At 46.2% G+C, this 24,130-nt stretch overlaps 1 protein-coding gene across 2 annotated transcripts; it reads left to right on the top strand.

Annotated features, from left to right (window-relative positions):
• Mcur1 (mitochondrial calcium uniporter regulator 1) lies at nucleotides 1-21,449 on the top strand. 2 transcript variants are annotated; one of them, XM_057787623.1, is made up of 9 exons: nucleotides 1-459; nucleotides 7,092-7,211; nucleotides 10,064-10,167; nucleotides 10,630-10,731; nucleotides 12,163-12,204; nucleotides 12,988-13,059; nucleotides 16,466-16,519; nucleotides 18,676-18,790; nucleotides 20,721-21,449. In XM_057787623.1, the coding sequence occupies exons 1-9, from the start codon at nucleotides 114-116 to the stop codon at nucleotides 20,765-20,767; spliced, it is 1,002 nt and encodes a 333-aa protein (XP_057643606.1). In that variant the 5' UTR covers nucleotides 1-113; the 3' UTR covers nucleotides 20,768-21,449. The 2 variants fall into 2 exon arrangements, with proteins under 2 accessions (XP_057643606.1, XP_057643605.1); XM_057787622.1 differs by having other exon boundaries at nucleotides 20,503-21,449.
• Nucleotides 21,450-24,130: the final 2,681 nt, after the last annotated feature.

Below are 24,130 nucleotides of genomic sequence, written 5' to 3'. Positions count from 1 at the left end.
GGCAGGAAAGGGCAGGTCTGCGCCGCGGCTCCCGCTCGCTCCCGCGGCGACTCGTGGTCGGGGCCGCGCGGGAGCGACATGCCTGCGCGCCCGGGCTTGTGACCCGCTCGGGGATGGACAGCGGCTCCGTGGCGGGCGAGCGGCCGAAGCGCACGCCGGGCCGTCAGCGGCTCCTGCCCTCCGGCTGCAGAGTTCCTGTGCGCCTCGGCATCTCCCCGGTGCCCGGCGGACGAAGCTGGCTGAGGCCTCGCTTACGGGCCGCCCGCGCGTCCCCGCTGCTGCTCCTCCTGCTCGTGCCCTCCCCGCGCCTGGCCGCCACCGCCCCGCGTAGGACGCTGGCTGAGTGCACGCGCCCGGGGCACGCCGTCCCCGTGGCCGCGCTCGGCGCCGGCAGGAACTCGCAATGCCGTCTGTCACTGGGCGCCGGGCGTGTGGCCGCGCTGGCGAGCAGCCGGAGAGGTGAGACAGGCGGGAGGACAGGTCACCCACGCCCGGGCGAAGGTTCGGAGCGCAGAGCCCGTGTGTCCGGGCACCCACTGACACGCATGCTCGGGTCTTCCCCGATTCACATGTTGGAGCCAGGGAGACTTGGGAAAAGTTCTGGATGCGGGTGCCTAGGCGTGCAGGTCCTAGAGGAGCAGATCCGGGAATGAAAGGATGGCATTACGCTTTGATTTGATTCCAAACTGTATTGATTCTTTCATGGCGTCGCCCATTCTGTGGCTGGCACTTTACTAGCTGTTCGGGGTAACAGATCCACAAAATCACGCAAGACATACAGCATGTATGTGTGTTTTCTATATGTATATGTACTTGTCCATATTAACTTTATATGTACTAATTTGACAAGTACTATAGAGAAAAATAGAAGCAGTATGTTTAGGAATTGAAGAGGATCTCCGTTTGTGAGTTTTAATTGGGTGACCAAAGTCTGATTCATTGATGTGTCATTTAAATACTTGAAGGAAGGGAGGGACATCACTGAACTGAGTAAGATTTTGAAAGTAAACTAACTAGAATTTGCTCTCAGTAAGTAGCAGATAAAATCTTATCGTGTCGGCTAATCAGAAAATGCGGCATAATTACACCTTGGGTAACTCGTTTCTGTCCATTAGTAGCCATCCGCACCCACGCTTTGGTTTCCGTATTTTTCGATGAGTGTTGCCGGCATCTAAAATTAAGAATACCTGTGACTAGGGGAGAAATGGATACTTATGAAAGATGAAAGACGGTTTATACACAGATAGGAAATGAGCAGCGAACTTTATGTCAGGAAATAGGAGTTGGAGGTGGGTCTGGAATCTTATTTCCATACCTTGCCTTTCTATGTGCTATTTTGATTTGTTTTGTTTTGAGATGGGTCAGAACTGTGTAGCCCTGGCTGGCCTTGGACATACAGTGATCTCCTGCACCTCCCAAGTGCTGGGATTAAAGTCTAGGCTACCACACCCTGATTACTGTACTAGTGACAAGCTGTTGTCTTCCTATCTGTTCGCTTCTTTAAATATATGAATTTAAATTTCTCATTGCATTAGCAAGATGGCCCCCTTTTAATGTCATTCATTCTTCATGCAGACATGAGGAGAGATGCATTTTCTAAGAAGGAGACAGTAGGAGGGTTTCATGCCCATTTTTTTTTTAAATATTTATTTATTATTTATACAATATGCTGTCTGTCCGTGTGTCTGCAGGCCACAAGAGGGCACCAGACCTCATTACAGATGGTTGTGAGCCACCATGTGGTTGCCAGGAATTGAACTCAGGACCTTTGGAAGAGCAGGCAATGCTCTTAACCACTGAGCCATCTCTCCGGCCCTCATGCCCATTTTTTGTCCCTTTGTTCTGTGCTCAGGATTGGTTGGTTGGTTTTGTGCCCGAGGCCCCCGTAGATAGATTCACTTCAGGATGCTGTGCCTTGAAAATTTGCAGTTGGTTTCTCATCTATTCAAGGTTAACTTTGAATTCCTTTTGTAATTAAGGGTTTTAACATCTTTGGGCTATGATGAAGATCTCCAGAAAGGAGAATTACATGTTGCATTCTAGTACACTTCAAGTTACTGACTTCCTGCTGTGGTCCCCGGAATTCAGAGCTGCTATGTCCCCGCTGTTGTCATTTGACAGAGAGCAAGGAGCATTCCCCTCCCTCAGCAGGAGTGGAATGCCAGCTGAGAAGTGGCCAGCCCTTTTCCCTACTTTTTAGAAGACAGCTTTCTTGAAATAAGCTTGCTATTTCTGGTTCCAGTTGTCTTGGGAAAAAAGAGAGAAAAAGTCATAAGTGTACAAATGCCTGCTACCTCTTAATAGTAGTGGTGAAGTGGGGGTTTGGGGATGTAGCTCAGTGGATAAAATACTCAGGCGGAAGGACCAGAGTTCAGATCCCCAACCCACATAAATGCTGGGCTTGCACAGTGATCTGCCTGTCACTGCAGCATTCAGAAGGTGCAGTTGGGGGCATTCTCTAGCCACAGCCATGAGTTCTGGGTTCATTTGAGAGAACCTGCCTGGCTGAATAAGGTAGAGATTTAATCAAGAAAGATGCCAGAGATCAACCTCAGGCTTCTACAGGCAGACACACAGATGTTGCATATGCACCCGAACACACGTGTTCACACATGTGAACCATCTACCGTTCGGGTGCCGGGAATTGCTCAGCCTTTTCTCCAGCCCTGTCGTGCTTGGCTTTGTTCTGCTGTGTACATATGGAAGAGTGAGGCTGGTGTTGATGTTGTAAGTCACAAGAGTTGCCTTCTCATTCGACACAAGGAATTGGCTGCCACACACTCTAGACTCATGTTGTCAAGCACCTCAACCCGTGGAATCGTCCAGCAGATGGCCAGATGAGTGAGGTGGTCTAGGAGGACCCCCAGAGGAGCCCTTTCATACACTCCACACTGTTTTTTAAAGCTAGGTCTGCTTTATGTTGGGCAGAACTTTTGGGGGGTGGGGAGGGGTGCAGGGAGCAGAGCAGGGTCTCATAGTATATATAACCCAAGCTGGTCTTAAACATCCCCTGTAGCCAGGGATGACCTTGAACTCCTGAACCTCCTGCCTCTTCCTGAATGCTAGGAATTCAGGTGTGTCCCACCACACTTGATTTTCTGTGGTGTGGAGCATTGAATCCAGGGCCTCATGTGGACCGGGCAAGCGCTCAACTAAGCCTCATATACTTGCTGTTGTCTTAGCTGCCTCTAGTCCTGCTCTAGAGATGGATGGTGATGGAAAAGGCCCAGTGTGATGTGAATTCACTCATGAACAGGTAGACTAGCTAGTGTCATAGTCTAGATCCTGGATGTTGTTATAGTTTAATTGCAAAGTATAAAATTGTTCCTGGCTTGCTGTATAGAAAGCCTTCTGATGGGATGCCAAAACTGAAAACAGTGAATCTGGCTGCCTCTGGACCACGTGGGTTACTGGATGATGCAGATGTGGAAATACAGTAATAAGTGCTAGAGCAAGGCTTCCTGTGCTAGCTTGAGAACACGGGCAAAGGCACAATAAAGGTTGTTCTTTACCTGGGTGGAGGAAATAGACAAAGTTTATGTAAAAACATAAAAGCTGGGAACGCAGAGGTCCTTTTATATCTTGTCAGGCAGCAATCATTGCTGATACAATTATAGCATCTTTTGTTCTTAACTCGCTGCTCACTGTGACAACTACTTCTCCCTAAGTCATGTGGGATGATTGCTGAAGGCCACAGAGAAACACCAGACCTGTGTTATCTTGCCCACTCTACCTTAAAGGTTCAAGAGAGGTGGTTGAACAGCTTAAGTGTTTTTCTGGTCATGAGGGAGGCCTGCTGAAGAAACCCTTTTATCCCTGAGTTATTAAAGAATTCTCCTACTCTCTCCAATGCAGCCACACTGTGCCAGCATTAGAAGAGCAAAGACAAATCTAGCAAGATTGTCGTGTGCCTAAAGGTCTGTAGCTTGAACAAAAATTCCTTATTTTAACTAGCCCTGTTTTGTGTCAAAATGACTCTTTTAATAAGAAACACCTTTTCTTGACAGAATTAAATGGCTCAGCAGTAACAGCACTTGCTGCATAAGCAAAAGGCCCTGGATTCAAATCCCCAGCATTTGTGCCAAATGTCAGGGAAGGCTGCCTGCATCTTAACCTCGCTGCAAGGGGAGCTAAGATGATCTCTGTGGTTAGCTCCCTGCCCATCTAGGCTCAGGCTCACGGAGAGACCTTGTCTCAGTGAGTAAGGCACAGAATGCTAGCAAGACAGCAAACAGCCTCATCTGGGCTCTGGGCACCTAGTAGTGGCACAGTCCTGCACACACTCACACACACAATAGAAAGAATTGCTGATGCCAGGTGGCAGAGGCATGAGGATCTCTGTGAGTTCAAGAGTTCAAAACCAACCTGATCTATATAGAAAGTTCCAGAAGAACCAGAAATAAATACATAGAGAGACTCCCCCCCCCCTTGTTATTCTAATTTAAAAACAAAACAAAACTTGATTGGTAAAGCAAAAAAGCCAGGTAAATGTCACAATGTGCTTGGCTTTCTGTATCAGATGGAGACCTTGAAATAACTTTACAGGTTGGGTTGGATCTGTGATCTCAGGACCTGGAAGGCAGAAGAAGGGGAATCTTGAGTTCAGAGTCAACTCAGGCTACTGAGTGAAACCAAAAAAGGCGGGGAAGGGAGGGGGCTGTCCCTAGAGTAGGAATTTAAGTGATAAGGAGTATCTTTAAAACGCGCGCGCGCGTGTGTGTGTGTGTGTGTGTGTGTGGTGAAGAAAGACTGAATTTTCCTTCCCAGATCAGGGTCCAGCCTTGTCCTTCGCAGTTCTAGCCAGGATAGATAAGAAAATGAAACACCTGGCGTCCAGGCTGGAAAGCAGAGTAAAGCTTCCTTCCCGGAGGCCATGGCCTTGGTTGTAAAAAATGCTGGGGACGCCCTGAACTACTAGGAAAAGTCAAAGTCCACCAAGGCACCTGTGAGTCCAGAGTCAGGTATATATTTATACACCGCAGTGCACACTCTAAAAGTGAAACAGGTTGATTCAGGGGCGTGACCTTAACCCTTAGGGATACGTTTGGGAAAGATTACAAAGCCCACACTCAGAGAATTGTAGAACATGATTGGAGCAAAGACCTAAATTAATAGAAAAAGGTCTCGTGCTTATTAATCTGAGTATAGTAATTATCACTACATTACTAAGATGACAGTACCCCTTAATTCATAGAATGCAATTCTCAAATATCTCAGAGCCTCTTTGCAAAAAATGGCATAGTTATCCTAAAACTCATCTAGAATAGACCAACAATCAGGATAAAGAACACAATCCACGTCCTGATGAGACAGATGTTCTGGGTAATAAACACATGGAGAGTCCAGAGGTCAACCTTCACACACAGCAGCTGACTTTAACCAGCTTGACGGGACAGTGTCATAGAGAAGATGGTGCTGGCACAACTAGATGTCTTTATGCAGAACAGCGAGGCTACCTCATGCCATATGTAGCTCTCCCTGGATCGTAGGCCTCAATGTCAGAGCTAACATTAGAAACCTCTTAGAAGAAAACATGGCGCCCATCTTCGTACACTTAGGTTAGCAATAGTCTCTTCCATATGACATCAAGCGTAGAGGCAGCAGAAGGGGGATAGGTTATTTGGGCATCATCAAAATTGAACTTCTCAAAAGTTCAAAACAAAAAATATATAAAAAATAAATATTAAAAATGTAAAATTTAAAAATAAAACTATTAACTAACTAATAATTGGAGAAAGTATTTGGAAATAGTCTGATAAGAAACTTGTGTTTGGAATATGTGAAGAACTTTTCGGGTCAGTAATGGACTGAAATAGACAAAAAGTCTGGAGAGATGGCTCAATAGTCAGGAGCAAGCTGGGCATGGTAGCCCACGCCTTCAAACCCAGCACTTGGAAGGCCGAGTGGGAAGGGTGGATTTCTGTAAATTCGAGGCCAGGGTCCACAAAGCAAGTTCTAGGACAACCAGAGCTATACAAAGAAACTCTGACTTAAAAAAAAAAAAAAACACGTGGGGTGGCTTACAACTGAGTTGTTCGTGACAGGGTCTCTATGTAGCTCTGGTTGTCATAGAACCCTGTGTATATCAGGCTTTGAACTCATGGAAATCCTCCAGCTTCAGCCTTCTGAGTGCTGGGATTAAAGGCGAGTGCCACTACACCTGTATAAATATGTTCTTATGTAGACAAAGGACTTGGATGGACATTTTCTTTGAGACGATGACCAGCACTGTTAGAGAGGAGAGCAGTGCAGTGAAAGCTACATGATATTGTCTGTGCCTGCTAGGGTGGTTATAATTTACAGAACAGACATCATAGCAAGTGTTAGTGAGGATGTGGAGAAATTGGCAGCTTCCTTGGCTGTGAGTAAACAAGAAAATTGGTGACGCCACTTAGGAAAAAATCTGGCAGTTTCTTAAACAGGTACCATGTGACCCTGCAATTCTACTCTGAGGGTCGTTCGTGAGAGCCGTGATGTGCACACAGCACACACCCTCCAGCTACCGAATGCATGAGCAGTGTGGGCCAGCTCTGCAGTGGGATACTTTCAGTGACACAGAAACAGAGTGCTGGCTCGTTCTGCAGCGTGGATGACTGTTGACCGTAATGCCAAGACCACGCTGGGACTCCATGCATATGAAACATACAGAGTCTGGTCGTCTAAGGCGGTGATGGAGAGTGGGGAAAAGGGTTGAGTGTAGTGGCGCCAGCCTGAGATCCCAGGATGTGGGAGGCTGATGAGGCAGAAGAATCACTGAGTTCGAGGCCAGTCTGGGCCATGTAGTTTGATCTAGGTCAGTCTGGACTGCAGAGTGAGACCCTGTTTGAGGCATTAGGGACAAGATGGAGTACTGGCTGAAGGATACAGTTTCCAATCAGGATGGGGAAAGTTGACTTGGGGATGAGTGCACCACTCTTAAATATACAGGACACCACTGAATTTTATGTCTGAAATGGGGTTACATCATATATGTGGATTATGGCACTGTAAAAACAAGACGGGTTTCTGAGGTATTGAAACATAACCTGTAGCTTCGGATGGCTTTTGTTTCTCATGGAGACTGATCTGGCTCCCTTTTTCTTCCCTTCTAGAGCTCAGCCTGTCTGCTGGGTGCCCACAGCTGGAGCACAGAAAGGGGAACTTGCCCTCTTCTGTGAGTCGGAAGCTCTACTTTGACACCCACGCTTTGGTGTGCTTACTTGAAGCAAATGGTAAGCAGTCCGACCCCTGTCCACCCTCCCTCCCTCTCCCCCGACTCCTGACCCCACCCCCCAGTTGCTGGATGCATAGCTAGATCAGCACAGCTCTCAGTGACTTCTCAGGCTTAGCTGCTTTTCCTTTCCCGTATTTCCCTTTCGACTTCTCAGCCTTCAGAAAGCTTTTTTGATTGCTGTTCTAATTTGATTTTTGTTGCTGTGGTTAAGCACCGTGACCAAAAGCAAGTTGGGGGAGAAAAGGGTTTATTTGGCTTACATGTTACAGTCCATCATTGAGGGAAGTGTGACCGGAACTCAGTAGGAATTAACTTGAGAGCCCAGAAGAATGCTGCTTACTGGCCTATTCCATGGGCTTGAGCAGCCCCCTTTCTTAAATAGCCCAGGGATGGCACCGCCCACAGTGGGCGTGGCCTGCTCAGATCAATTAGCAATTTAAAAAGATCCCCCTGACTGAGCAGTGGTAGCTTATGCCTTTAATCCCAGCACTCTGGTCTAGAGAGCAAGTTCCAGGACAAACAGACAGGAGAAACCCTGTCTGGAAAAACCAAAAAAAGAAAAGAAAAAGAAGAGAAAAAGAAAAAGATTACCCCCACGGACATGCTCATGGGTCATGGAGCAGTTCTTCGATTAAGTGTGTTTGCTTCCTCTTCCTAGGTGTGTAGAATCGACAGCCAAAGCTAACTATGACAAAGTGCTAGCCTCTTTTTAAATTCACTTCTTACTTTTTTTTCTCTTTTTCGGCTTGAGGACTTTTTTGAGAAAGACACTTTAAGTACTTATGTATCCTTACCAGGCTGGCCTCAAACTTACTGTGTAACTGAGGGAGACCTTGAACTTCAGATCCTCTGCCTTTACTTGGGATTACAGATGCCCACACACAGTTTATGCACAGCTAGGGGACAGAGCTTAGTGCCTGCTGGGTAAGCATCTTGTGAGTTGAACTGTCCCCAGCCCCGCATAAGGAAGCTTTCACTCTAAACTGAGACTGCTCATTCGTTTCCCGGACACCCAGACCCAAATAATCACACAGAAATTATATTAATTACAACTCTGTTTGACCAATAGCTTAGGCGTATTTCTAACTAGCCCTTACATCTTGAATTAATCCACTTCTATTAATCTGTGTATCACCATGAGACTGTGTCTTATCAGATAAGGTTTTGGCTGGTGTCTCTGTCCTTCGGCAGCTGCATGGCATCCCTTTGATTCCACTCTATCTCTATATCTCTATCTCTGTTCAGATTTCCCGCCTGACTTTGCTCTGCTAAGCCATTGGCCGAAACCGTTTCTTTATTAACCAATGGTAATAAAACATATTCACGGTATACAGAGGGGAATCCCACATCGATACAATGGAAACTTTTCTTAACCGTTTCTCTCTGTGGAAAAGCCAGTACATTTTTGCTTATTGGGGATTTATTGGATTGTTTTTTGTTTTGTTTTGTATTTTGAGTGGTTTGGGGGTTTTGGTTTTAGTTTGGTTTGGTTTTTTTATGTATATTTACTGTGGTCAGGGAGAGATCAGATGACAACTTGCAGAAGTTGGTTCTTCCTTCTACCGTGTTTTGCCAGTCTGGACACCAAGCACCGTTAAATTCTGACTCATCTCATCTGTGCTGTTTGGGATTGTGGTTTGATTTTTTGCATTTGTTTGTTTTCTTTTCTTCTTTAATTTTTATTTATGTATGTGGTGCGGGGGGGGGGGTGCCTTCAGAAGGAGGGATCAGATTGCCTGGAACTGGGGTTACAGATAGTTTTAACCTGCCCAAAGTTAGGGTGCTGGGTGTTGAACTCAGCTCCTGTGGAAGAGCAGCAAGTTCTCTTAACCTGACTTCAGATGCCTAGCTCCCTTGTAAACAGCCATGCCTAACGATGTGCCTGCAATCCCAGCACTGGCAGGGAAGATGAAATGATCCGCAGAGCTTGCCAGCCCGCCTGTCTACCTGAGTCAGCCAGCTCCACGTCCTATGGGAGACCTTAGCTTAAAAAATAAAAATAAGGTGGTGAATGATTGAGGATGACCGTCAGCCATCAACCCCTGACTCCCATACACATGTGCACACTCTCACACATAGACCAGAAAGGTTGCCGTGACACAAACGCCGGTCATTAAAGTACACTTGGAACACAGGATATGACCTTATAATTAATATTCAGAGAAATATACTGACTACAATTCTCTATTATATGGCACATGCATTCCCAAAACCAGGTTTTGAATTAACATAGAGTATGCCTTTGAAATAAACATGTCCGTGTTTACTTCACTGAGTTTATCTACCAGTTGCACACATTTGCGCTAGGTGAGCGCTGCGGCCTCTGTTGGGCAGGCGGACACCCTGGTTTCTGGGTAGCTGGAGAAGCCCCGCCTCCTCCGCTTCTGTGTTCCTGCCCACCTGTACCACAGGCATAAGAAGAATCCCAAGATCCTGTCGGGTATTAAATGCGGTAATGTTCTTAGTGGGCTTTGGAAAAATGGTCAAGCACCATGGTATAGTTTGTTCAGCTTTTCTCGTCGAATGAAACAGCAGGCATTTTCCACCAAAACGTCCTTCAGCCTCGAATTTAAGAGAAAACTAGAGATGAGATGGGGGACATATAAAGTCGTCTCAATAAGCAGACGTGTTCTACTTTGTTTGATTTGGAACCTGAGGACGATGTTAGATATTGCTGATGTGTTTCCTTCTGGTCAAGGTGGCAGACATGCCACAGCCTTTCCCACAGTGCCATTCTTTCCTCTTTCTTCAGAATTCAGGCCTCCGCAGAAACGTGTGTGCTTCCTACACCTTTGTCTTTGTTTTTTTTTTCTTCTGAGTCCGGTTGTTTCCATGTGCTTGCTTGCCTAGGATTTACCACTCAACAATCGGAAATCATTATGTCTGCGTTGGTCAAGATCACAGAGACCAACATGAATATCATCTACAGCGATACGGTCACCAAGGTGCAGCAGGTAATGCGGGCAGGGTGGGTTGGCACATTGGAAATCCGAAAGCAGGATATTACTTGTAATAAATACTCAAGCGACTTCTTGGATGATGTCCCATTAAAAAATGTATGGTAATTTTAACTCTAGTTCAGAGGCAAAAATCATAACAAAACTACTTCATGAAAGCCATTTAGTTAGTTATGGGATTATGTCAACATGATGGTTCCAGGCAAGCTCACGTTAATGGAGATGTGGCCAGAGCTGTAGGTGACAGCTTCGTGTTTCTGAGTGCAGTCTCTCTCCCACTAAGCTGTGATTCGCTTGCTTTGCTGCGGATTAGTGTCCTCCTCAGGTTCTCACTTTGGGGCAGAGGGCGCCCTTACCAGTCCCACTCTGCCCCGCTGCTCTAGTTTGTTCATAGCTGTCTTAGCAGGTAGAGATGAAAAGAAGTGGGACTAGAGGCCATGTTTATTTCTCTTTCTCTAGGAGATCACTCTTCAGCAGATAATGTCTAATATTGCTAACGTGAAGAAAGATATGGTGATCCTGGAGAAGAGTGAGTTTTCGGCCCTCCGAGCAGAAAATGAGGTAAAGCAGCTATGCTAACATTCTCTCTGCTAAGGCGCTGAGCTGCACACACCTAGAAGGGCACAAGGAAATAACTGAGTGACTGTTCAGGGTTACACTGCTGAGCACATCAAGGTGAGAACTTTCCTAGTCCTGGAAACCCAGCCCAGACCCCTTCTCGTGCCTCCTCTCGAGAAGTGAACAACCCCGGCTGATTAACCCTCCATTGATTGTGCCCATTCTAGACTTCTGTGTGATAGATGTATACAGTGTGCTGCATAACACAACCTGTGTTTTCATTGTCTATGCTATTATATTAATATGTACATCATCCTACTAAAGTGGGTATTAGTATTTTACCCCAGTCTGGTAGGTTAGGAGATCTAGAGAATACCACCTTCCTATCAAAAATAAGTAGATCAATAAGTATTATTTCTTTTTAAGCCTTCTTATGTTTACGGGTGTTTTCCCTGCATGTATATCTGTGTGCTACTTGCATGCACTGCCCACAGAAGCCAGGAGAAGGTGTCAGATCATCTGGAACTGGAATTTCAGATGGATGTAAGCTGTTGTGTGGGGGCTGAGAATCAAACCTGGGTCCTCTATAAGAGCAACTAGGGTTCTTAACCACCAAGCCATCTCTCCAGCCTCAATTTTTTTATTGACTATGTGTACAATGCATGTGTATGCATGTGCATGTGTGAATTCCAGAGCATGCTTGTGGAGGTCATAGGACGACCTTGTGGGGCTGGTTTTCTCCTTCCACCTTCCGATAGGGTTTGGGGATAGAATTCGGGCTGTTGGGCTTGCAAGACAAGTGCTTTACCCACCGAGCCATTCCACCAGCCCGCTTTCTGCCTCTTTTAAAGTGTAGTGTGTGGCTCAAGGAAGTGCTTCTTTGCACATGGCTTTCGTCTTCAGTCTCGTTGAAGTCCTGTAAGGGAAAGTCACACAGTTGATTTTAAACTCAACTTGTTGAGGGCAGAATTGGTGGGGGCAAGGGGAGCCAAAGAACTAAGAAGAAAATGGGGTCCCTGAGGACAAATGTGTGTCACAGTTCCTCACTTGATGTGACTGAAAAGGGGGAGTCGGGCTGGTTTCCCAGTTGCACGTGCATTGTAGGATGACCGTAAACCGGGTGTTCGTTTTAGTTGGTTGGGTTTGGGGATTTTTTTTTTAAGCAGTCTTATTATATAGCCCAGACTGGTGTTCTACTCAGAATATAGCTAGGCTGTCCTCAAATTCATTGCACATCCTCCTGCCTCAGTGTCCCCAGTGCTGAGATTGGAGGCTGCACCTCCACAGCCAGCTCAGGGAGTTCTGTGTCCTGAGCATGGTTGGGTGTGGCAATGAAGGGCCTGGGGCACCTGTGCTTAGATGTCCGCTGTGACATTTGTTTGCCTCCTTACCTGTCTCACGTCCCTGACTCTTTTCCTTTTACTCTGTCTTCAGAAAATAAAACTTGAACTCCACCAGTTAAAACAGCAAATGATGGTAAGTTCTCTTTCCTGCCCTCAAGCGTGTGTGTAATCCCATAATTCATGAATAGATAAAATGTCACAGGTACATCGTGTGCTGGAGCATGCAATGCTGTGGAATTTGTGTAATATACTTCAAAGCACACATCAGGTGGTGTATCAGTTACCCTTGTCTGTGGCCACGGTCATTAAGGAAATTGTGTTGTAGGAGGGTGCATTTTTCTTTCTTGAGATTAGGTCTCAGTGTGTGTAAAGTTACAGATCCCAGCTCTCCACCTCCCTCTGTGTCTCCTGAGTGCTGGGGTTGATAGCCTCTGCCACCAAGCCTGGCTGAGTCATTGTAAATCAGAACTGGGTCCCTGAGACCGTTCTAGAAGAGGTTGGCTTCATAGTCTTCCACGTGGGTTTAGATGGTTGCTCGCCCAGGAAAGAACGGTGGCATTAGAAAAGATGTTGGTGCGTCTTAGCGAGAAAGCTTAATGTAACCTGAGTTGACTATTTGTCCTTGGTCTGTCTTTGCTTTCAAAAATGGTTGGAGGAATTTTATTCAGATTCCAGTGAGGGAGGTTATAACAGCTGAGCACCCCCAGGCTGGTGACGATTATCTGTGCAGATAACTGGGAGGGCCAGACACAGAGCTGACCTAAGAGTCCTGAGTCCCAGTCTCAAGGCCTCTGGCAGTCCCTGCTGGGCCAGCTCCCTTGGGACAGACAGCGGGCAGTCCAGGGTGTAAGCCCTCAGGAGGTTCAGATTTCTTAGCTGGCTCATTCATTCTCTTTGTCCTCTGCCCTCTGCCCAGGATGAAATACTCAAAGTCCGGACAGACACCAAATTAAACTTCAATCTAGAGAAGAGCAGAGTAAAAGAATTGGTACGTTCCTTTATTAAAAGTAAATCATTAATTTATTTCTTTTTAGAATGAAATGCTTGTTGAAGTCTTAGTCTTAGAAGCAAGATACAAATATCATTAGACACTTGTCCATTTATCAGAGTTCACAACTTGATTTTAAATTTTAATTATGTTTTACATCAGACTTAAATTTGGTTTCAAAAGTAACATTTAAATTAAAAAGCTATTCAAATTGAATTTAAATCTTTTTGTTTCAAAGATAATAGATTTTGTTACATAGATGTTAGTGTTATGGTTTTGGTCCCTGGTCCCTTTAAGAGACAAGCCACGCCCACTCCCTCCCCCATCCACTGAGGCAGGCTGATCTTTAGCTTCCAGCCTGAGCTCCCTCTCTTTTCCATATTCCTCTCAGAGAGGCAGCTTCACTTCTGCCTCTCTCCCCACTTCTCTGCTTCCCCTTCTTTGTCTCTTTCTCCTCTTCTGTCTCCCTCTCTCTCTCTGCCCCCCCCTTCACCCTTCCCCCTCCATAAACCCCTGAATAAATATTCAACCTCACTCTACATGTCGTGTATATACATGTCTCTGTCTCCTGCCCGCCCGCCATGTGTCTCCCTGCCTGGGACCAGCCATTGCTCAGGGACCAGCAACCATCTCTGTGAGTCCTAGTGTGTTTCAGTGATGTATGTTGGATTGCTCTGGCGGGTTTTTCTTTTTCATATTTTTAGCAGTTCTGAGACTCAGACTCTGGGCCTCCCACTTTCCCGTGTTGTACTGCTAAACCACAGGACCCCCATCCCATGCTCCTCCTGGGCTCTAATCCCCTCCATGCCCTGTTGACTTTTTATCCTGTCCAAATTCTCCCATCTTGCTCCAGTCCCCTGCATTGGGAGCCCTTCTGTGGCCTCCAACAGCTCCCTTCTTTAGCTTGAGTGACACAGTAACGTAACTTCCTTGGGGCATAAGAAAGCTGGGGCATGTGGAGCATTTTTGCACTTAGTGAGAACCGGATCCACGCATTGGGGCCCAAGTAGCCCTTCATGCTCATCACTTTTCACTGGGTCTTCGTCAGAGTGTGTCACAGTGGTGGATGAAGCTAGTACTGGAGCTCAGACCAGTCAGCCTTACACTGGAGCTGCTTAAATTGAGCTTTGTTAGGCAAAGTAATTGCTGCGCCCTTTGGCTGTCTTTAAAATACCTTTGAGTCACAAAGACCCGTCTCCTGCACAGGGAGCCCTTTGTGCCTCGACAGCTAGGTTTTGCTGCAGTTCACTTGGCTTAGAAAGGTGTGCTTGTGCATAACCAAGCTGGAAAGAAATATATCTCAGAGACTGGAGCTGCAGGGCGAGGATACAGATGAAAGCCTGTGAACATGTAGGATTTGCTGAGGGAGGAAGTCGGGCTTGGGTCTGTGAAGCAACAGACAGAACTGCATGCATGGTGCCTAAACGTACAGCGAATGAATGCAAATGAAGAGTTTGACTTTCTTCTTGATGAGATTAAAATGCTAATTTCAAATTTAAATTAGGACTGAGGTTGTAACTCACTGGCTGAGCTCTTGGGTAACATGTGCAATGCCCTGAGTTTGATACAGCCAACAAAAATTAGTTGTGGTGATATTACAACCATGTCCATAGTAGTATAGAATACTGCTGTTCTGGAGTTCCAGGAGACAGGGCCACCAGAGCGTCATTTTAATAAGTGTAACGGTGTTGAGAGTAGGCCTTCCTTATCCCTGGATTTGTTAATGCTGTGAGTTTAAAGGTGTACAGACCATCCAGCTCCACTCTGCCCTCTGGTGGTGATATGATGAATGGCACAGATCTGAAACCCTTTCAGTTTATGTAACAGGGTCCTGAGTCACCAGCCTGGTCCTTAGTTCAGGATTCTGGAGTTTGGGGATGCATTTTTATTCCTGACCACTGCCTTACTACATTCTGTTGCTCCAGGGGTTTGAATAGGACATTTTGCAGTGAGAAATTTTGTAGGTACTCTAAGGCATTGCTATTTTTCCTGTTAGCAATGTTAGTTCTTTAAAAAGTTCATTTAAACTACAGGTTGCCATTTGCTTGATTAAATACTAATGCTCGTTATTATGGAAATATGTCTGATATTTATTTTATTGTCAAAAGAGCCATAGTAAGTCTTTTTACTACCATTAATAACTAAGGACCTTCAGAAACGCTGGGCTGTGGCTTCCCACAGCAGGGTTCTTTTGGTTACTGTTGTTAGGAGAGTTTGTGATGCTTTGCTGTATTTCTTTTTTTTTTTTTTTTTTTTTTTTTTTTTTTTTTGATTTTTCGAGACAGGGTTTCTCCGTAGCTTTTGGTTCCTGTCCTGGAACTAGCTCTTGTAGACCAGGCTGGCCTTGAACTCACAGAGATCCACCTGCCTCTGCCTTCTGAGTGCTGGGATTAAAGGTGTGCGCCACCACCGCCCAGCTGCTTTGCTGTATTTCTTGTTATACTTTATAGCAATAGTATGTCATGTTACAGGATCATATTTCTTTTCTTTTTTTTTTTTTTTTTTTTTTTTTTTTTGGTTTTTCGAGACAGGGTTTCTCTGTGGCTTTGGAGCCTGTCCTGGAACTAGCTCTGTAGACCAGGCTGGTCTCGAACTCACAGAGATCCGCCTGCCTCTGCCTCCCGAGTGCTGGGATTAAAGGCGTGCGCCACCACCGCCCGGCAGGATCATATTTTTTGAACAGTTTTTTCCTAATATTATATTGTTCCTATAATTCCTCTGTCAGTAATGCCTGTCAGGCTTGTAGCCATGGCAGCGTCATTCCTAAATTCAGCTGGCGCCCATCCTCTTTATTAGTCCTCTCAAACCCATCCAAATTGGACTCAAGCTATGCTGTTCTAACAGTGGGCAGGACCCAGCGATATCACAGTCAAGAGACAGAACGAGAAGCAGCAGAGAGAAGTGGGGGGGCCACACATCAGCAGTGTCTGGGTTTCCTTTCTGTTGCTGGGGAAAACACTGCGCCCGAAAGCAACTTGGGGAGGACAGGGTTTATTCCAGCGCACAATGTGCAGCCCCCATTTAGCCAAGTCAGGGCAGAAACCTGGAGGCATGGAGGAGTGCTACTCACTGGCCTGTTCCCCCCGGCTTTTTCAGCCAGCTTAGAGCCCCTGGACCATCAGCATAGTGAGCTGGGCCTCCACATCAAATCAAGAAGATGCTCTGAGGTCAGTCTTGTGGGCAGTTTTTTTCAACTGAGGTTCCATCTTCCCAAATGACTCAAGTTGATATTAAAACAGCCGGCACAGCCAGTGGACATAAATAAGAAGGCTCAGAGAAAGAGCTGCGGGCTGCAGGGGTGCAGGGTGACGTCTCCTGTCAGATGTTCTGGGAAGCGGTGAGAACGAAAGGTTTGGGCCGCAGAAAGACAGTGGACCCGACTGTAACCCGTGCATGTTTGTTTCAGTACTCATTGAACGAGAAGAAGATGCTGCAGCTGAGGACAGAAATGGTGTCCCTGGTAAGAACCGGGGCCGACTTGACTGCCGCTCTGTTCAGCTTTGCTTCTCCCCTTGCATGGCTTTGGGGTTAACCGTGTCTGACGTGTGGCAGGAAGATGAGCATATTTACTGTGGGATCCTTTTTCATTGTGGCAAAATGTATGCAAGAATTAGCACTGAAAGAAGTTTAGTGCGTAATTCAATAGCGTGTTTTGAAGATTTGCTTTATTTTTAATTGTGTGTCTGCCTGTGTGGTGTCTGTCTGTCTGTGGGTGCAAGTGCCTGTAGAAGCCAGCGGAGGTCACTAGATCCCTGGAGCTGGAGTTACAGGAAGTTGTAAGCTGTCCAGCATGAGTGCTGGGAACAAACTCTAAACCCCTGGAAGAACAACAAGTCCTCTTAACTACTGAGCCACATCTCCGTCCCCAGTGTCATTTATTCTGCAGAGTTGAAACCGTTTTTTCCTTGGGAGGGGTGCACAACTGTGCCTGCTTCTGTAGGGGTCAGAGGTCAGTATCAAGTGTCTGCCTGAATAGCTCTCCCCCACAGTTAGGTCTCTCACTGCAGCCAGAACTTGGTGGCTGGCTAGACTGGCTGGCCCGAAGCTCCAGGGTCCACCTGTCCACCTCTCGGCCCTGGAGTCATGGGCACACACCTGAGCCATCTCTCTGGCCCCCAGCCGTGTCCCATAAAGCCTAGTTCACTCTTCCTCCTCCCAGTCCCACAGCCTCCTTGCTGCTTTCTCTGGGTCTGCTCCTCCAGCTGACCTGTGTCAGAGCAGTCAGAGCAGTCAGAGCGCATCTGTCTCCCATGGCTGGTTGACTCCAGTGAGTACCGTTCCTCGGGTCCGTCATACTGCACATGGCACAGCTTCCATCTTCAGACGGTGCTGTTCTGCCGTGGTCTCACAGCTCGTTCACTCATCTGCTAACGCACATGTGGGTTCCTTCTGTCACTCAGCTGCTGTGTGAAGTGTGACGAGCATGGATGCATAGACGTTTAGATTTTATTTTTTGCTTGGGTTATTTGGGATAAATACCCGGTAGTTGAAACACCATAAAACTTTCAAACTTAACAAAACAAAATCATGTTTATGAATTAATGTTAAGTCTCAGTGATTGACAAATGACAAAATATAAGACACTACTTGTATTTTCAGTTTAAGGCATGAGTTAATTGATGTGTGTGTGTTTCTGTATACATTACATACATGCATACATGCATACATACCTTAGCGGTTGAGTGGCGCGAGTGTAGCTTACAGGGCAGATCCCTGTAATAATATATATTGTGTTGCCTGGAACCTGTGCTGCAGGACCTTCCTGGGATACAAGGGTCTTTCTCTGGAATGGCTTCATTTTCTTATTATTTAACCGCATTGGTGCTGTTAAAAAGCTACTTGGAGGTAAATCTCTGTGAGTTTGAGACCAGCCTGGTCTGTAGGGTGAGTTCCAGAGCTGTCGGGGCTACACAGAGAGACCCTGCCTTGAAAAACCAAAAAGAACCTTCTCGTCCTTGGACTTTTAGTATAACACTCTCACTGTTTTCACGCATTAACACGACAGCCAGAGCCATTGTCCACTGATGGTTGAATGTGTGGTCTGGAGTTTTCTCACATTTGGAGATGGACATAAATCGGCCCCTCGTAGCTGAGCTGGATGTTAATAGAACACTTGACGTTTGACCTGTGAGACAAGACAGCCTGAAAAGGCATGGCTAGAAATAATACTGAGTCAGCTCTGTTGCTGTCAGATCTAAGGCTGTGTTCCTCTCTCAGCAGAACTTCCATGTCTTCTGTCCCCTGCAGGGCTAGACAGGGACTACCATCACTACCGTCGAGAGCGGGTAGTGCAAAGCATTCTGGTTCTCAACAACTTTGCCATATAGATTATTGTTCTCGATTCTCTGAATAGCTCTTCTGGAGACAAGACCAGTGGTGGGCTGTTAGTTTGTTCTGTTTTTAATCCCTTTTTCCAAACAGAGAGAAACCGAGGCAGAGGATGTTAAGGGCCTTGAACAGTGCAGTGTGGCCAGAGAACGGCAGAGCCAAGATTAAAGCCAGCTCCAGCTCTCGATCCGGGACTGCACCGTGCTGAGAAAGAGCTCTGGGTCAGAGCACCGGGGCGCAGATCAGCACCCGCAGACTCTAATGTTCTCAACCTCTTTGCTTTCAAAGCACGCCCAGCAAGACAGAGCCCTGACCCAGACAGACAGGAAGATAGAAACTGAGGTGGCTGGCCTCAAGACTTTGCTGGAGGCGCACAAGCTGGACACGATCAAATACTTAGCAGGTGAGCTGCTTCACACCCAGGCATTTAAGACAGATGAAAAGAAAGAGTGAGCATCGTAGTCCAGTCAGGGGCGGGCCGCTCACGTCGCTGACCCACGCCGTCTCTCCTGCTCTAACGTCCTTGTGTTGCAGCACATCCTGCAGTTTCCAGTAGATGGAGTAGCTCCTTTAATTTGTATTTTTTCTTCCTTAGTAATAAAGGTACTTTATTATAGTATCTTTATATGATACTATGCTAACCTTATAATGAGACCTTAAATTTGATAGGATGCTGTCCTTTATAGTTTAGGGATTTCAGTGAAGCTCGGTACAGAAAATAGCTTATAAATAGAATGGAAGACCTTCAATTTGTGACCATCTTACTCCATTGGTGACACTTGGAGGGGGTACCCATGTGTGTACCTGAAGAAGCCAGAGGAGGGCATGGCTTCCCTACTTTGTCACTCTCTCCCTTGTTCCCTTGAGGCAGGGTCTCTTTCTGAACCTGGAGTGAAGCTGGCAGCCTGCCGTCCTGTATCTCCCCTCCCCACACCCACCCACCCACACGGCTGTAGCACAATTAATAAAAGCCCAGAGACAGAAATTGGGGTTCAACTTGAAGTTCAGAAAAGCAAAACAGCCAGCCACTGGCTCTTACCTCAACTCAGTCCAAAATGGCAATCCTGCCTTCAAGAATCTCAGAATGAGCCTGAGAGCTGTCTCCTCCCGTTTTATATTCCTCTCTAATGCTGGGATTAAAGCTGTGCACCACTACCACCCGGTTTCTGTGGCAAACTAGTGTGGCTACTGGCATTCAAGGTGTATGTCACCACTGCCTGGTCTGTAAGGCTGATCAGTGCGGCCGTTTTACTCTCTGAACTTCAGGCGAGCTTTATTAATCAAAATGCAGATGAAATCTCACTACCCACAGCCAGATTATGGGCATGCACAGCTGTCTAGCCGGGTCCTAGAGATTCAGACTCACGGTGCTCTCACTGAACCATCTCCAGCCCCAGGGCAATCCTGTAAAGTTATTTTTGCTTTTGTAATGTTTCAGCCAAAGAAGGAATATTTTGGCATCAAAAAAAAGTCACCAGGGGGTTGAAGAGATGGCTCAGTGCTTAACATCACTGCTCATGCGAAGGACCTAGGTTCAAGTCCCAGCACCCACATGGCAGTCCACAATCACCTGTAACTTCAGTCCCAGGGAATCTGATGCCTTCTGGTCTCCATGGGCACCAGGCATGTACACGTTGCACATACACACATCCAGGCAAAACACTCATTCACATATGATAAAAAAAAATATTTTTTAAAAATCACTATTTCAAGTCAGTGCTACCATTTCCGATTAATCAAGTATTTTAAAGTTATAGCAGTATTTAGTAGTGAAATTTTGCTCCCTATTTGGAAGTGAATCACACACATGTGTACACTTTGATTCCCAGTTGTGGTGATTCTAGCTCACATTGGAAGGTCTTCCTGACCCCTGAATACGTCTGCACTGGGAAGATGCTGGTGCTGGCTGCCGGGTGGAGACGTGTTCTTTAACAGTGCTTCATGGATGGCACCCTTTGGCGCACTGTTTTCAGGTCTTGACTGGCGCAAGGAGCGGGAAGAAGTGCCTGTAGTCCCTGCCCTTCCTCACTCAGCCCTCAACTGGCTCCTGACACATAAGAAAATCCCTGAAAGTGACTTCGGGGCTAACAGCTGTCTCGGTTGTTTCTCTTGCAGGGTCTGTGTTTACGTGCCTAACAGTAGCTCTGGGATTTTATCGCCTGTGGATATAATAAAGTGCCTATTTAAAGAAATTTCTATCGTTTTGCCTTAAGAGTACAAGATTGTTGTCCCATCTACCCCATCCTACTTTTTGCTTCTTGTTTCAAGTTTTAATCCTAATTTGACTTCATGCATATTGCTTATTTTTGTGCAACTGTGGATCCGTAACCAAGGTGACGAAGTCGGGATTTCTGTAATTCTTCAGCGCTCCCCTCTTTAGTTGACTTTCTGACCGAGCAGTGTGGACCACGCTTTCAAGACTCCATTCGACCAAAGCAGTGGACTTGGTCTAAAGCTGCAGTATATGACAAAAATAAATACTGGTGTCGTCCTCGGCCGCTTTAAGTAGTTTGTAAGGTGGAGAACTCGGGAACTCATTTTGAAGACAAAATAGCTTTAAATCTGAAGAATCCTTGGAGTCCAACCCAGAATACCAGCTCTTCTCCTCCTCATCAACAGCCGCTCCCCCTTGGCCTAGCTTCCAGCTGCAGGAGCTGCAGCGTCAAGGAGGCTGCGCTGGTGCACCTAGGGGCCTTTGTTTTCATTGTCTTGGTGAAAATGCGGTGCTTGTTGTTGCTGCGCCTGCAGCTGGGAGTCCTGGTGCCTAACGCAGCTTTGTGATCTAAGCACAAGTTCTTTCACTGCTGCCAATCATGTGTTTCTGGTATTGAGACAAGGGCTTGTTATTTAGTCCAGGCTGGCTTTGAACTCAGTCCCGCGTCAGTGCCGCCACACCTAGTCTCTGTCTTTCAGACGGCTAGCTTTCCCCTCTTCATCCTCTTACTTTCCTTCACCATGTGGGAGCTCACCACACTCATGGCGTTACCTCCCTAGAAAACGTAGAATTCTTAGAATGAAACCCCGCTTCAGTTTGGGGTTTTGAGTAAACGCCCTTCTGGTTATCCACCTTTTTTTTTTTTTTTTTTTTTTTAATGGCACACTGCACTTTCCCCCCGTGGGCTGTCTAGATGGTGTGCACAGCGCCCAGAATGAGTGTGCCTGTGCCTGTGCCAGCTCAGGCTGTCGCTCGCCCAGGGAGAGCCGCCACGCTTGCCATGCGCCTCACGTGCATTGATTTCTTTGTGGCTGGAGATGACCTCACATCCACCTTTCCTCTGTCTTTAAAACAAACAGATCCTGGTGCAGCAGGGTTTTTCTGGAGAAGCGTGTTCTCCTCTTATTTAAGGTGTTGGCACATGGATGAGAGTGAACATTTGGGAAGCGGCGACACCAAGGGACCCTTCCTGGCTTTCTCTTATGCAGGCACGAATGTACAAGCTGGTGCACAGTGTAGAAACCCCAGAGACATCACCACTAGATATGTGGAATAAATCAGCCCTTGTCACGGTTCCAACCACATTGCTAAAAATAAAGGCTACCTTTTGTTCCTTGAATGTAATTTCCAAGTTTTAGAAATCATTAAGTTCTTGCCTCTTCAGAAAACATTTGTGTAAGAAGATTCTGACCCCCACATATTATGGAAATCAAGTGCTTTTGTATTAGAAGAGTATCAGGGTGAAATAGAAGTTTATCCTTTTAAACTAGACAAAAAAAAAAAAAGGTCTTAACCACCCAATAAAACACTTTGTTGATGTATGCTCTCCCCTTTTCAAAAAAGAGTCCCCAAAGTCTTTCCGTCCAGCTGTCCCCATACACTCTGCAGGCCTCCGAGAATGTCTTCCCACAGTTAACCACAGCACAGCTCTGGAGAAAGGCCTCGAAGCCCAGATGTTTGTATCATCTCCTAGAGGGAAAAGCACGGTGGTGTGCAGTTGTCTGTTTCCCCGCATCCTGATTAGGTATGCTAAGGATCACATCCTGTGTCTGCTTAAAGCATTCTGCAGCCCTCCTGATCTCTGCGGGCTGTGCTGATTTGCTCTAGAGTCCTTTATCAAACATTACAGTTTTGTTTGGCCTTAGAAACTGTGCTGTCATTGAGGGTGTGGGTGTCGTGCATATCTGAAACTTAGGAGCGTGCAGGACTATGTTCCCTTTATTTCCTAATAAAGTTGAAAAGCACTGAGCTATAAATAACTATGCATGCCCTCTGGTCGCTGCCTTGGACATACAGTGTGTGGGTGCCATGACCACACACTAACTGAACTTTCCTCGCTGAGGCTTCAGAGCCCTTGGGAAATGTCTGGCAGGTTTCCGGACGACAGCAGCCTTGGGTCCAGCCTATGGGACATTTAGCAGTAGCTGCTAGGGGGGTAGAAGAGTCTGGTGGGCAGCATGCTTCCCCCTCTTATTTCTCTGCCTTCCTGCTGGGTACTGTGTTTTCTGTCCCCTCACCACCCCCCCCCCCCGTGGCACTTGCTGAGGACCAAACCACAGGTCTTGAATATTGTATTCTGCCTCAGCCTCCAAAGTGCTGGGCTTATAAGCATTAGGCAGTGTGTCTGGCTCCCTCTGGCTTTTTTTTTTTTTTTTTTTTTTTTTTTGCCTCAAGTCCAGTTTCACTCCTTCCCTGCATTTGTATGCAAAGCCCCTTTGGGCTCTTTACTGGAGACATTTGCTTTGATTTCTGTAGTGCTTTTCTTGCTTAAAATCTGGCAACATGATTTTCCCTTCAAGTATGTCACGCACCCTAGTAAGTCACATTCAGGAACAAAGGCCTGACTCGGAGTCTCTCAGATGGCTTTCGGCACCAGATCATGAGCCGCAGCAAGCCTGTGCTTGGCCTGACCTGTCTAGTGTCTTGGCTTCGTCTTCCCTCTGGTTTTCCTGTCCCTCCTTCCAAGCCTCTTTGCCTGCTAATTAACCCTGTCATTAATGTGAGCATTTCCCTCCCCCAACCAGCGTGTGCTGTGTGCCCAAACTGGCAGAACCTACCCTAGAAAATTTGGGACTTTAAGGTGTTCAAAATTGTTACAGCTTTTATGGCCCTAAGGCAAAACTGTGTTAACCGGGAATAATTTATTCTTTATGTAAGATGTTTGGAAATGTTAAACCTTGTAGCAATTGTTCTCAGAAAATATCTTTTTACAGATTTGTACTTACATTCCTTCAGTGATAACCCAGATCATTTTGTAACCTTTTAAGTATTTCAGCAAATATTCAATTATATTTTATTATTGTATGGAATGAATATATTTTATTAATTAAGCTAAAAGATTTATGCTTGTGTAATTAATGTACCTTCTATCTGGAACAATTGCATCTACACTCTTTTTTTTTTTTTTTTTTTTTTTTGGTTTTTCGAGACAGGGTTTCTCTGTGGTTTTGGAGCCTGTCCTGGAACTAGCTCTTGTAGACCAGGCTGGTCTCGAACTCACAAAGATCCGCCTGCCTCTGCCTCCCAAGTGCTGGGATTAAAGGCGTGCGCCGCCGCCGCCGCCCGGCTTGCATCTACACTCTTAATTCCGCCCGTTGTAAAATGATATCATTCAGTTGCCTCTAGTGAATTACAAGTAAATATAATACCTAAAAAAAATGGATTTACAGAGAAACTATGTTTGAAAGTAAATGTCTGATTTGCAAAATAAATATTTATTTGAAAGAATTTTTAGCAACTCTGTGTAAAGCGTTTTAACTCTTTGTGAGGGGAAATGGTGCAGTTAACACCCGGGGTTAAGGTAGCAGA

Source organism: Chionomys nivalis, chromosome 13, assembly GCF_950005125.1.
Source record: "Chionomys nivalis chromosome 13, mChiNiv1.1, whole genome shotgun sequence".
Taxonomy (NCBI): Eukaryota; Metazoa; Chordata; class Mammalia; order Rodentia; family Cricetidae; genus Chionomys; species Chionomys nivalis.
This window is presented reverse-complemented; position numbering and strand designations above follow the sequence as displayed.

Bases quoted from the DNA above. Each gene is read 5' to 3' on its own strand.
- Mcur1 (XM_057787622.1), top strand. From the start codon at position 114: ATGGACAGCGGCTCCGTGGCGGGCGAGCGGCCGAAGCGCACGCCGGGC. The intron at 12,205-12,987 runs GTAAGTTCTCTT...CCCTCTGCCCAG, and splicing joins AGTTAAAACAGCAAATGATG to GATGAAATACTCAAAGTCCG. The intron at 16,520-18,675 runs GTAAGAACCGGG...TTGCTTTCAAAG, and splicing joins GGACAGAAATGGTGTCCCTG to CACGCCCAGCAAGACAGAGC.